Genomic DNA, 15,005 nt, shown 5'->3' on the forward strand with positions numbered 1-15,005 from the left:
ATGAGACATCGATCATAAAAAAGACCAAACGTAACTTTATGAATATAAAACCATATTACGATTTGAGAATTTCGTCTAGCAGTATTCATAAGGAAGGTCAATGATGTGACCGTTTGGGGACTTACAGAGCCAGACGTGTCCCTTCGGCCCCGTGTGTAGCAGCTGCACGCTGAAGTCCAGTCCGGCAAGATCCTGCCTCAACTGCAGATCGTCCATTCCCAGCACGCGACCGGGGAGGAGGAACAGGTGATCAGCTCCGTCGGCTGGACCAACTCGGCCTCGAGCAGCCAGCATGGTGCAGAGTGTGGAGGCAGTCCAACTACTCTACTCTCAAATCCTTATCCACTGCCTTTAGCAAGCTCAAGAGTTTCCACGATTGTTTATAGTCTTATGACGCGAGCTTTGTGGTAGCAATAACAATGCTCAGATTGCAGGTTGGTTAAATGGTTAAATTATATTATATCCATTTCTGTTAGATCAACTCGTGTCATAAGTAAAAATAAACGTTTTATTGGACTGTCATTGATGCCGGGCGTACCCGCTTGACCGAGAGCAATATACACTGTAAACATGCTATGGATTGATCGATGTTCGGCGAGTAGCTGTCGCCAGTCCGTCACGTCCCAAACAGGCTGCGATATGGAGCTCGTGGTCACCAGATCTGATCTCCGACGAGGAAAATTGACAATTTGCCAGTAAGCGATTGACTGTGAAAAGTAAACCGGAGAGTTCGCCGTTTAACGGCAATCAGACAACAATGCCCCGCGACTGCACATTCGGTGTTATTTCCAGCTCGTCCGTTATCACTGTCACAATATCGCCGAAACACAACAATGAGTTACGTAACACGTTTTTGGGGAAACTGGGTTATACAGAGGGGGAACGAATTTGCGATTATTATACGGAAAATGCTCCTATAGCGCGCGGCGACACCGAGAGCCCGAGATGGCGACAAGTACCCTCTTCAGACGGATAATGAAGGAAGCGCCGTTTCGCCCACGAGTGACGAATGCATCTCAAACAGACTAACACTGATGCACGCCTTACGTCATCGCTCATACGAGGTACTAGTAACTTCACAATATCATCGGGCAAATAAATAAAAACACTCGCAAATGTCAGGATTTCTACCAATTGTTTCCGGTACAATATTAACACTGCCTTTAAATTATCAACAATAATCAAATCTAAAGCGGCGTACATTTAACGAATACGTGGATAAGGATCTGGGTAAGCTATTTTCCTCCATAAAAGGCGAATTTAACCGGCGTATATTGTTTTCACCGCGCTTTTCGCGTATCGAGGATTTGATCGGACGATCGAAAAGGCTCCACCGCACAAGCTATCGCGGCGAACGCGGCCAGCCGACTGACGGGAGGCGCGGGCGACTCCGCCATCACTCCCCCTCCCCCCCCTCGCCCCAGACTTCCCCGGTGAAAAACTATAGTTTATTTTTAACATTTTATATAATGAAATAATTTTCCGATAAAAATGACCAGAGACAAATACGAATCATATAAAAAACGACAAAAAGAAGCTTTTTTAAAATTAAACAGTTCTAATAAACCACTTAACGAGTTTTATTTCTTAAACACGACTTTTAATTTTCACCTGTAGATGAAAACATCTGTTAGTTTTCGAAACTAGTCGTGTTTAAGTAATAAAACTCATGAAGTGGTTTTTAATAATCAACATGTCATTCCACAAAGTAGATACAGAATCAATAAACAATATAAAAATAAGGTTATTCTATATTTGTTCATCTCAAAACTTGGGAGAATACACCGGTAATGATACTGTATTCGGAAACTGAAACTACCACAGACAATCCAACTTCTTATCTCGAAATACATTACAATTTAATAGTTAATGTTTTACCTAAGATTGATTTTTAAATGTGTAAATTTATTACGTAAAAATATAATATCATTAAACATTAATCGGCTAGTGACCAAATGACGATCATCGCTATGGACCAATAATGGCCACTGTCACAGACCATAAGTTTAAGAATACCCGAAGAAAATTACGAAATAATAGATAATGTTAAGAAAGCCTTACCCACAAAATGTTTGTAACGATCATATAACCAATGTTTGAGAATGTAACGGTTTTTTTTTATTATTTTTTTTTATTTCAATGTTTTATACCAGCATCTGTTTACAATAAAGGTTGTCTGTCCTTCACGCTAAGTGATAAATTTTAATTTTAACATTATTATTTTTAATTAAATTTATATACCACTGTCAGTTTAGAGTGAAGTTCGTCCTTCACGCATTAGTGAAAAATTTATATTCAAATAAAACATGCGTTTAAAAATATTACTCAAACGTTTTAAAAAAGATAATTGAGGCTGGACAATTGTTCAAAATGGGCCATTGAAAACAAGTAAGTAAATATAAATTGTACATATTTTGTTTATTAATTTATAAATAATTCTAAAGGGTGTTCTTTGATAAACATAAGTAATATTTAAATAGAGAGAAAGAAGACGAATGAATCACAATGGGAATATTTTTTAAAGTTTTATTACTATAACGGTAGCTTCAGAACGGTAGCCGAGCGTGCTGACCATTACACTACGGAGGCGGAGGCGTTCTGGAGGTCCCGGGTTCGATTCCCAGGGGGGCCAAAAAATATAAGTGATTTTTTCACTCTAATATTGGACTGATACGTGAAGCGAAGGGCTGAACACCTTTTCTTCATGTGTTAACGATCAAGATAACACTGCGTTTGTATGATGCAGTGCCCTATGCACCATTGGGATGCGGATAAGGGTTTGAATGAATGAATGAATTAATTAACATACAACAAAGTTATAAATGATTTGAATATACAAAATAAATCCGACCTAATTTACCCTCTGATTGCAAACAGCTATATATAAGGTATCAAACGTTTTGATACCTTATATATATTGTTTTGATACCAATATCACTATTTTTGGTTGGTTGGAAGATATTGCTTTTCCGCAATAAGCCCGCCAATGTACATATTTCTTTTCTGTACATGAAGTTAAAATAAATAAAAATAAATTTTATAGGCACACATAGCTATGAATGATCGAAATTCACGAAATAACACGCGCAACAAAAATATAAACAAGTAAACTATTTTTAAGAGAAACAGATCTTTAAAAGATAAAACGGGGTAAAAAAGAACTGTGTCAAAGATGAAGTATTTTAAACGGTTATTATAGAAAAGAAAACTGTCGCTGACCGTTTGGATGTGAACAAGGCGTCCATTATGCTCGACTTTGAATATTCATGGAGATTAAATACGGCGTGGAAATGTCATGTTTTCGACATGGTCACCGGTGGTTCTCTTCTAAAGACGAGAAAACACTTTGTTTACCTAAGGAAGAGAAAGTCCACGAGAAGAAAATGGAAATCCCGCTCAAAAGCACTTAAACAATAGACGCACAAAAAAATAAAGGTTCTGAGCAAAACTTGACCACAAAACTGAGCGTGGCGCCAGTATTTACTATTTACTTTTTATTTCGCAAGAAAGTAAAACGGGTAAAGGGTACACATAACGAGTACACTTGCAAACCATGTTGTGTTAAAAATTAAGTTTTTTAGACAACGGTGGCAATCGGTAGAAGATTTAAAATAATCACATCTATCTAAATAACATAATCTGCCAAAACTCGTAAAGTTAGGAATAAAATGATATAGAAAAATCAACTCTTGCAAAACATATAAAGTCTTATTTAATCTTCTAGCGATTGTCGCTATTGTCTAAAAAAAACTGATATTTTTAACATAACGTGGTTTGCAAATGGACTAACTACTCATATATTCTACTCGGGATTCAGTATTTTCATCCATCGTAGTTGGGTAGACGCTCGACTACGAAACTGGCGTTGCGGGTTCGATTACCGCCAACTACAAAATAGATTCAATAAAGACATATTTTTGATTGGACTGGGTGTTTGTGATTATTATCCTTACTATCCTACATGCAGACAAGCTTCTACAAATTAAAGGCTTTGCACATCATTCCTTTTAAAAACCTAGGTTCGTTGAAAACACCTTGATTGTATTAAGTAAGGTTATTATGCAGATCAAACGATTGTATGGGTGTGTTACTAACACGCCGAGCATATTTGGAATTCGATATACGTTAAATATTTGAATAAATCTTATCAGATAGCGGAGGATAATAAAACAATTACGTATTTAGGATGTTCTTTCGCAATGAATGTAGAAAAAAATTGAAAGTTTTTAATAGCGAAAGCATATTTATTTTACAATATACAGAAATTTAAATGTTTTTATTAATTAGGATTTATGTGCCCCAAGTGACTTTATTCTCTCTGGCAGCCTCTATGGGAAAACGTTGTTTAGTTTTGAATAATTCGTAATTATAGAGAATTCATATGCAAATTTTGTGACCACATTTTTCATATTGAATCATACTTGATGATACGTTGAAAGTGACCTCAAAAAGTAACATAATGAAATTTTCAATGACGAATAAATGCGTAGAAAAATATATATTGATTATTTTTACGAAAAGGCTTTGAAAATGATCCGAATTTATGTACTATACAACATGTATTAAATGTTTAATCAAACACTGATTTTTTGAGTCACGTAAGTTGTTTTTTTATTGTTAAATATAAAAGTATTATAAAACATACAAATAATATATTATTAAACATCTTTCCGGTTGAATATTTGACGGAGAATAATTATTATCATTCGTCTTTCACGTGTTAAGCTTTAACATTTTAATTGTACAACTGTTTGTCAGTGGGTTTAAGCGTTTAAATTAATGAATAGAGTTCAATCTTACAACTGAAATATGAATTAAACACTTGCAATAAATCAAACACCGAAATTTTACTTTTGATGACAATCAATTGTTGGGTTGGATAAAGGCACTTTAAAATGGTTTACTGACTCGAATAAATTAATTAATATCGCTGTCCGTATGAAATCTTGAATTAATAATTTAACGAGGCCAAACGGTCATAGAATTTTCAATTGGGAACATTGTATCTGCAATGAAACTCAAATAGATTTAACTTTCAAACTATGTTTAAACTAGGAAGAGCCTAAAATAGGTTGAGCTTTTAGCTCTCTCAGTAATATGGAACAATATAATCCGGAAAATACAAAGTTCAGAATATACAAATAACGATAATATTTTCAAGACCGGGATTCATATATCAAAATTTAGTGGTATTGAAAAATCGAGTGAAATGATAAAACATTAATTTTTAACATAACAACATAGATGAGGAAGAAAGTCTGGGCATTTACAGGGATTACGACCGTCATAGATTGCTTTAAGTGATCACTTTTCACACGTGTCACATTCACCGATTCTACCCATTATTGACAACCACACTACTCCAATTCTTGAAACTTCTAGATATACTGATCAAACTCTAGTGTGTTTGTCAATCATGGGCAGAATTGGTGAATGTTACACGTGTGTAAAGTAAACACTAAAACCAGCCGTTGACGGTCGTAAGCCCTGTTAATGCCCAGACTTTTATTTTCTTTCTTCTACATCTATATTGACTTGTCAAGAAATAATTGAATAAATAACTCATATTTGGAGATACATAATCCAGATTTGTGAACATGTTTTGGACACTCAAAATGTTGGAAATGATAAGAATTTACGTGATAAAAGTTACAAATTTAGCAGTTCTCGATCATTTTCTCAACGTAGGGCACAACACAGTATTGCTGTAATGTCGATAAAAGAATTGCGAAATTCACCGTTCAATCGTTATTGCGCGTTCAAAAGTTTTATTACTTTAATAATAAGGTTTAATAACATTAAAGTATATTTTACCTTTGTGTATTGACCATTTCCCAATCGGTCTGATTCATATTAAAATAAATACGATAAAATTTACTCGATTCCATTGCAATATCCAAGCGTTGCAAAATTTCATCCTGTTGGCATTTCTCAGATAGACGGGCGCCAAAATATATATTATTTATTTTCATTAATTGATTCAGCTATCACTATGTGGTTATATCTATCCATTTTGAATTAAATTTTACTTGGTTAAATACCACTATTTCTTAAATTCCATTGTGACACGGTTTCGATGCATTATGCATCATTTTCAAACACCGTAAGTGAAGCTCTTTAAAATTTAAGAGCTGTGACCTTGGAACGTTAAAGTAGGAACTTTTCCTTACTTTAATTTATTTTTTAAATCATTATTTTTATCAGTGGGAATATGGACCATAAGAAGGAGGTTTTAGTCATTATCTATGCTCCTACTGATAAAAAATAAGTATCAAATAAATAAATTAAAATAAGAAAATCCTCCTACATCATCTTGATCCTTCAACGCCCCAAGTACACAAATCTAAAATTAAGACTTAGCTTGACATAGCGCTCAATCCTTTCAACAACGTCATATAACAAAAAACTTAATAAAATGTATTAAAAATATAATCAAATGTATTTCAAATACATATCAAGCCACTTATTGAACTTTTTACTGTGTAACAGATCTTTTAGGCAAAACCTGAATGTTTTTTCACCATTTGAAAAATATTTAGTATGTTTAAAAAAAATAATTAAACAAAACCTTTTCTTCAAAATGCAAAAACAACACTTTCTGCCCTGTAGCGGGTAAATATTAAATTAAAAATATGCCGCTTTTGCTGGGATATAGTACATTTTCTGGGTATTCCGAAAACATGCGCAACTGAAAATTGACGATTTTTTATATATGACGTTGTTGAAAGGAGTGAGCGATATGGTAATTGAAAATGATGCGGATTGCATATAAACACGTTTTAAAATAGATTTTAAGAAACAGTTGTATTTACTAAGTAAAACTTAAATCAAAATTATTATTTATGTCGTGTCAGAAGGCACAATGCAAAATTTAAATCCATCATATCGAGTTTAAAGCGTGTCTTGAACTCTGGATACGTATTTAGTACTGTCCTTGAATTGGCTGGCATTGTGTAAAATGAAAATCATAAAAGAAACCTTCCTTTTGACTTTACCAAGCGCAAGGCCGACGCCGACGTGCATGGCTTCCCGCGAGGATATTACGAACGTAAGGAATACAGTGCTTTATATCTATTGTAAATAATATCGCAGATTCACCGGACACAAAATGAAACACATTGTTCATTAAAAATCTAGATCCGTATACGATTTATAAGATTATCTTGAGGTTGGCGGATAATTAAAAAAAATGCGTATTGAGAAATCGCCATATCGGATTCCAAGTTGGCGGTCGGATATTGTTAATGCTAATACTACTGTAAATGTAAAAAATTGGTTTTGTTTTTTTTTGGTATTTCCTTAACCCTAGTAAGTATACTAAATTATTGTCAAAATTAACTAACTAACTAACAAACCATCACGCCGCTTCCCCGCAGGGGTAGGCAGAGAGAATAGAGCGCCTCACCACTCTGTCCTTGCAAACATTCTTCGCCTCTTCCACGTTCACGCATCTCCTCATACATACCCGCCGATTGTTACGACTCCTAACCTGACCACTTTCAAGTATTTGGCATACCTGATCGTGCCATGTTTTTCTCGGTCTTCCTCTGCTTCTTTTCCCACTAACATTCGCCTCATAAATTTGTTTTACCGTTCTTTTCTCACTCATTCGTTCCACATGTCCAAACCATCTCAACACACCTTTCTTAATTTTATCGATAATGCTTATCTCAGCTTTGCATTCCTTCCTTATTTCACTATTCGCACATCTATCATACATCGTTTTGTCGCACATTCTTCTGAGAGATCGCATTTCGACTGCATTCAGTCTACTTTCATCCTTCTTTTGCCAACTCCATGTTTCACTTCCATACATTAGAGTTGGAACCAGGACTCCGTTGTGCACTGCCAGTTCGGCAAAATACGATTCCTAAAAAAAAGCAATGTTCACGTTGTTCATGCGCCCCCTGCCTCACAGTACCTTCCTAATGTACCTCAATTTTTTCATTGAAAAAATGTTATTGTACTTCTAAAATAATAAAAGCTGTTGATTGTCTTACTTATTCCCGCTTTATTTCTATGTTGTATTTTTTACGAATGTTTAGTAACAACGTCACTCGTAGGATAGTTTAGTAATCTAGGGTAAAAATTGATTAGTGACTAGTGTATTAACAACAAACCAAAATGTACCCATAGTCTATGTACATAGTTATGGGAGAGATCTCATTCTCTCCTCTGTTAACCTTCGACACGAATACATTGGTGTTAACCAGCAGTGGTCCCGACCGTCGGGGAGTTAGACTACCTGACTTTTTCGAGAAATTTAAGTGCTCGTTGGTCCTCATTTCGGCCAAAAAGACATATGATTAATATTTTCTGTAGTCATATGTGTGTGAATAGTCCGTGAATAGTGTGACGTGTAGTATTATCGTTTTGTGATTGTCCTGACGAAGAGATGGGTACATCTTAAGACCGGTAGACAATAATCTCGATGAGTGGTTATATACTTAACATTACTTACCCTTTTGTCAAAAAAAGTACAAATGACTAACCACAAAGTAAATTTATTATTAGATTAAAACCAATATTTTTTTTTTTTAGCTTTTCCACTTTTTTATTTGACCAGCGACCGGGTTTCGTCGTTACCGACATCATCAGACTGGTGAGAGGCTATACAAATTGTTATGTTATATATAAAAGAAGGCAGGAGTTGATAACCATGATTTGATATAATTTTATGAGAAATTAATTTAATTTGAGTGAATTTGAGTATTGTATGATATTAAAAATATTTAAAAAAAAAAAATAATAATAATAATAATAATAATAAAATAATAATATAAAAAATAATAATATAATAATAAAAAATAAAAAAATCATACAATACTTAAATTCACTCAAATCAAATCAAATTAAAAATAATAATAATAATAAAGAATAATAATATAAAAAAATAATAATATAAAAAAAAAATAATATAATAATAAAAAAATAAAAAAAAATAAAAAATAAAAATATCATACAATACTTAAATTCACTCAAATTAAATTGATTTCTCATAAAATTATATCAAATCATGGTTATTAACTCCTGCCTTCTTTTATATATAACATAACAATTTGTATAGCCTCTCACCAGTCTGATGATGTCGGTAACGACGAAACCCGGTCGCTGGTCAAATAAAAAAATGGAAAAGCTAAAAATATTGGTTTTAATCTAATAATAAATTAAAAATGCAATTCCATCACGAAGTGTCAGTGGATAATATAAATCTATCACAAAGTAAATGTTATAAATTTGAAAAATGATAATAATATTTTTTGACATCTCAATATAGATGAGAAAGAATATGGAAGTCCGGGCAATTACAAAGATTATTTTTTGTGAATAAGTATTTGGGCACACTCAAAATGTTGTGAATAATAATGTTTAAACAAGTAACCCCTCTAAGACTTGACAGGTAAGGTGTATATTTATAACGTCGAAATGAATACTCAACAGGGGAAAGTATTGCGTAAATTTTGAACGGTATTTATTTAGAAAAACATAAATTAGTTTCAAAAATGCTTCATCATCACGTATGTAAGGCGGGCGGGGCGAATAATGTGTATTCTCGGAACTATCAGGAAACGAATCAACAATGGTTCGGAGCTAAGTGTGACAATTGAATAACACTGTTTGTAGAACCGTTGGTACAAGATGGCACAGAGGCTTCGTTGTACAAGAGTGGGTGTAGGCTAAATAGATATTTAACATTTTACATAATAACGTAACAAAAAGTGAAATTACAACTACCATAATTAAATATAATAGTGCAATATGCGCGCGGTGTATCGCATTCCTCCGACAAATTACAGTTCTTGTTACGCTTCAAAAGTTTACCCACTGCTGTGGTCAATTCTCAAAACACGAGATGTAATTCATTACGCCCAATAAACCATGATCGTAAACTTTACGATTGTGTTTATAAAATATTACACTACACATTACCAGTGGTACTGCGAGTAACAATAGTAATGTAGGTTAGGGAATTTGATTCGGATGAATTGGCGATAGTACAGGAGAATACGATCATAGTGATGCTGTGACGAGATCAAAGGGACATGTCGCTCACTCCTTTCAAGAACGTCATAAATAAAAAATCGTCAATTTTCAATTGTGCGTGTTTTCGGAATGCCCAGAAAATGAACTATATCCCAGCAAAAAAGGCATATTTTTAACTTTATATTTACCCGCTACAGGGCAGAAAGTGTTGTTTTTGGATTTTTAAGAAATGGTATTTTTTAATTATTTTTTTAAATGTACTAAATATTTTTCAAATGGAGAAAAAACCTTCCGGTTTTACTTAAAAAGATCCGTTGGACAGTAAAAAGTTCAATAAGTGGCTTGATATTTATTTTTAATACATTTCATTATATTCTTAAACTTTAAAAACGATCTCCTGAAAAATCAAGTTTTTTGATATATGACGTTTTTGAAAGGAGTAAGCGATATGCGCGCAGGTTCTGAAGGAATCAGCACTACCAAATGCCATATTTCTTTCAAAATATTAAGAAGGCTAGAGTAACATCTAGCTCGGCTTGTACAAAAGGCGACGGAAAAATATATACATACAGGAACATAATAGTAAACAAATTCATACAAACCGCATCCATCTAGGTGAGTGGTAGCTAACCTTCAGTATAACAGTTCAGATGTGCCATACAACTCCAGCACGATTTTCTACCTTCTCACTTTTACCTTTAGGATTGTAAAATAGAAATAGGAGTAAGATATACCAAGAAAAAAGGAAGAAAAGGATTAACTCTATCATCGATTAATTTACGGCATTTCAAAAGACACAGGTTAATTGGAGTACCAACAATAGCTAGAAATAATGTCTTAGACGAGAGGGTGATCACTTTGGTGAACTCTACTAGTGGTGTTACAGCTGGCGGTCTAGTTTGGTGAAGGTAACACATAGACCACAGTTGTTAGGAGTTTAGAATCGTTTGAGCAGGAACGCGCAATGGCAACACCGACAAAAAATATTTGCACGTTTGTAAACCTGCCTTCGGAAGTTCCATTCTATGTTTCAGATAAAAGTTAAAAATTTCGAAAATTGTACTGGTTGAACTGAGATTAAAATAAGCGGGCGCAAGGATGCAGTGCGACACTCGTTATCATCTTATGCACCACGTTTGGCCACCCCTGATCTAGGTGATGGATAGCGCAATTGAATGAGAAACGTCGACGCGATTTTCAATATAAAAGTTTCATATAAGTATGTATATATTTTTTATAGACACAAATAATGGTTGTGTTATTCTATTTTTATAAAGCCGTTATAATATATTTAATCGTCAATAAACCAGCGTGTGAAATTTCACAGTTAACCAATTAATTTATTAAATCGGTTAATTAATAACGAGGAAAAGGTGAATTGTTTCCGACATGTGGATAAATCTAGGTTAGTTTGAATAAAGTGGAATTTTATTTTAACAATCTCGATCAAGCATGTTGCAGAGATAAATGTTTCATACAAAGTACTTCGTGTCTCACGTTTTTCACGAGGTGTTTTTCAATCTAACGCTTCTATTAAAATGCTATAAAAACGCAACAGGTCCGAAAACAAGAGAGCAAAAAAATATTTGCAAAATTGTTATGTTAAACGCAGTGTTATTGTTAATCGGATATTCGTGATAAAAAAAAACTAATTTGTTCATTGCAGAGAAAACACGTTGTTTCGTAATTTTTTTTACAACAAACGTTTTACTTTGAACAGGTGAGGAAATTACATTTTTATCGTCGAGGTAATAAAAGTTTTCCTGGAAGCGGAAGGCCCGGTGTGGTTTAATGTGCCGGTAGAAAAATATTCTATGTCCTATCTTGCAAGAGTAATGAACGCTAGAACACCACGACCGAGGCTTTTATTAGAAGCGTCTGAATACTATTTTAATGTTTTAAACTGGGTAGTAAACTGCTGCACAGTTTTAAAAAAATTTTAGAAAGAATAATTTAAAAATAATAAACACTGGTGAGAAAAAGTCTTCGAACATAAAGTTTATTATAGAAAGGTTTACATTTATTGGAATAAGAAAACAAATTGTTAAAATGCTTTCTTCGAGCAACATGTAGATTTAATATAAATTAAAAATGTATAACAAATAATCACCAGAACACAACGCTTGATAAACATTTGTTTTTACTAGAGCTTACCATCCAGTGTTAAAAAATACCATTTATTCGTCTTTCAGGAAAACTGTTCTAACCAATCTGGACTCCTTAAAAAGAATGAAAAAGACTGATATGCCTACTAGAATAAAATCAATGTCGAATGAGATTCGACATAGACTGGAAAGCATTTACAAATATCAGTAAAAAAATTAAGATACATGCTAGTTGTCACTGCATTATTTACATGTGTTGCTTTTGTGCTACCTACAGATTGGATGTCCGTCGTAAATTTTACGAATATCTCGTAATCTAGGGTTAAGATTCTGGAATTGTCTACAACTAGTCCTTTCGGCAATATTGGCGATATCATTTGCCCATCGCGCTGGTTGCCTACTTGATGCGTTTGTAAAATAAATTTTACAACGGATATAGAAAATAAGTTTACAATCCATTCAATCATTTCGTTGATTTTATACAGTTACGCATTAATAATTACATGCAGAGTACGATTGATTGAAAGTGGAAAATTACAAGACTGCGTCTTGCTTGGTTTCGGTTTTTACGCACGCAAGACGATTTGGCAACTAATTAATTAAACGTAAAAGTAATTAAACTTTATTTTCATCTCTTCAAAGTATCTCGGTACGAACTGACGTGTGTCGGGGTTGATTCTTCAGCTCATTTGTGCCGGGAGTTCAGCTTCTCGGAACAAAGTCAAGGCGGCTGATTGAAATCGGGATTTTCTCACAGAATGAGGCGGCATACAAACCCGGCAGCCCTCGGAATGTTGTATGTTATGTGCAGATGCGGCTGTGATGTTTAGTATGCTTGCGTTCAGGAAATCGCACATATTTCAACCCGTTTAATGCCACATGTGTTAAGTATTATAAAACAACACGTAGGTAGATTATGTATGTAGATCTCAAACAAAGAACTCACTTGCTCGAGTATTCGTGAAATCATGCTTGGTACACATTATTATCAGTACATTGACGCGGTGTTGTCAATTGTCTCCGCCCATCAAAAGAATTGTCCTATTAAAACCGTCGAAAGCACCAATACAGTCATAGAACGGAGTATAATGCATTATATTACTCAAGCTACATCAAACAAATAATCATAAGAGAATTAGTTTCAACCAAATCACTCAAGGAGCAAAATAAAATCCTGACATAAGGGTGAAGCAGGTGATAGTTGCAAGGAGTTAAATATAAGAGTCCATTTAGGTAAGGGACTCGATAATAAGCTCGCAAAGATTTTTCATAATGCCAGGACTCCGAATCACACTTAATTCAACTTTGCTCCATAAATAAATGCGTCCAATGCCGATTCCAAAAAACCAATGACGAAATTCTAGAACCACCGGGATTTCCTGCAAATTATTTCGATAGTTGCTAGCAGAAATTGATATAGAAGTGAAGTGAAAAGGAGCCCTGAATCGTAATTAATATTCGTATTTCACACGAACTCCCCGGGCCTAATCTTCGTCCAAACGATTGTCAACTTTTGGAAGATCGTGACACAGATCAGATACGTATAATTCGGTGCAGAAAATCAAGCCGAATAAGACTATATAAATACTAAGCTAATTTTATACCACATTGCATAAAGCCTTTTTGCTTTGCAGATTCAACAATTAATTTTCAATTTCTCAACTATTTACATATTTATTTTTCGGAAATAAACTGTAATTTGGGAATATAATCAACGTCGATTTGAATATTGGATGTTAGAATTATGGTATTCAAATTGTTGACTCTGATTTAATTACAATGAATTTAGTATGCACACTAGCTAGGTGTTAAGAGGGTTGGCTTCGAGATGAAAACTGTCTGGAGGGGAAAATAATGCGCATATCTTTAAACAAATTAGAAGCGAAGGTATTCATTATTATGAGTAATACATGGAATATATAATACCTATCATTACCATCAGAAAATAAAGACTATGACGTACCAAACAATGAGAATTTTACAACCTTTAAAAAATATAGGAAATTATTTAAATGATGAAATTATACTTCGTTTGAATTCCTGCCAAATAAAAACAAATATACTTACGCATATTTTTCGTGTATCATGAAACAGTGTATTTTAAACATGGATTATTATTCATACTACGTATCGACATCATCTGTTTAAATAATCACAAATCAAAATATCTCTTCGTCAGCGGCGATCTGTTCAATAAAAATAATGAGATCATTCAATCAATAATTGGAAAAGCCTTGCAAATTGGCAGATAATAAAACGAAAGCTACATAATGAAAAACGTTGCAATGTTAATTTTAATAAGCACAATAAAAACCGTTTTATTAATGCGAAAAAAAATCGCAATACTTTAACCTCAATATCGAGAGTCAATACTAAAATCTGTGTATAAGCGTAGGTGACTAGCACACACAGGTGTTGTATATGAATATAATATTACAACGAATATATTAAGATAGTAACAAAGTAGATTGTTATTTGAACTGACACAGAAAATGAGTGAAGTTTGCGAGTTGATTGCCCTGAATTGCAAGTTGCAAGGCGTGAGTGTCAGTCAGCTACACTAAGTACATAAAATATTAGCACTATTACACCCGACTACGTTAAAGTGTTCTAGTTAGCAAAAATAGTGCAAGAAAATTAGCACAGTTGGGTATTTTCGTACGAACCTGTGATTTTTAAAAACGTATCTACTATTTTACATATAAAAAAAATCAATACAACTCTGCTTTTGGTCATATTCATCATGACCAACCTCGTACTCTTAATCTCTATATATCCTTCAGTCCTGAGCTGCGTGGATAGTGAATGAGGAAAGCAATCTCAGATAGCGGGCTTCAATCAGGTCCGCTATGTGCTACCTTCAGCGCCTTTGCATTTTTCATCCGCTATTTTCCTCTACATTTCCAACTATCAGGA

At 33.9% G+C, this 15,005-nt stretch overlaps 1 protein-coding gene across 36 annotated transcripts in view; it reads right to left on the bottom strand.

Annotated features, from left to right (window-relative positions):
* ens (MAP7 domain containing protein ensconsin) overlaps nt 1-15,005 on the bottom strand; it is a 290,307-nt gene that overhangs the window by 184,517 nt on the left and 90,785 nt on the right. For 7 of the 36 annotated variants that reach the window (XM_088278172.1, XM_088278154.1, XM_088278153.1 and 4 more), the window contains exon 1: nt 126-1,366. The exons of 26 other annotated variants lie outside the window; for them this stretch is intronic. In XM_088278172.1, the coding sequence (XP_088134298.1) occupies nt 126-294 (169 nt within the window). In that variant the 5' untranslated portion in view covers nt 295-1,366. Of the gene's footprint in view, nt 1-125; nt 1,371-15,005 lie in introns of those variants that run through there. 3 more of the 36 variants (XM_088278174.1, XM_088278161.1, XM_088278150.1) reach the window with 3 other exon arrangements.

This window comes from Brachycentrus maculatus, unplaced genomic scaffold (genome assembly GCF_059751285.1).
Source record: "Brachycentrus maculatus isolate JH-2025_06_01 unplaced genomic scaffold, ASM5975128v1 h1tg000055l, whole genome shotgun sequence".
NCBI lineage: Eukaryota > Metazoa > Arthropoda > Insecta > Trichoptera > Brachycentridae > Brachycentrus > Brachycentrus maculatus.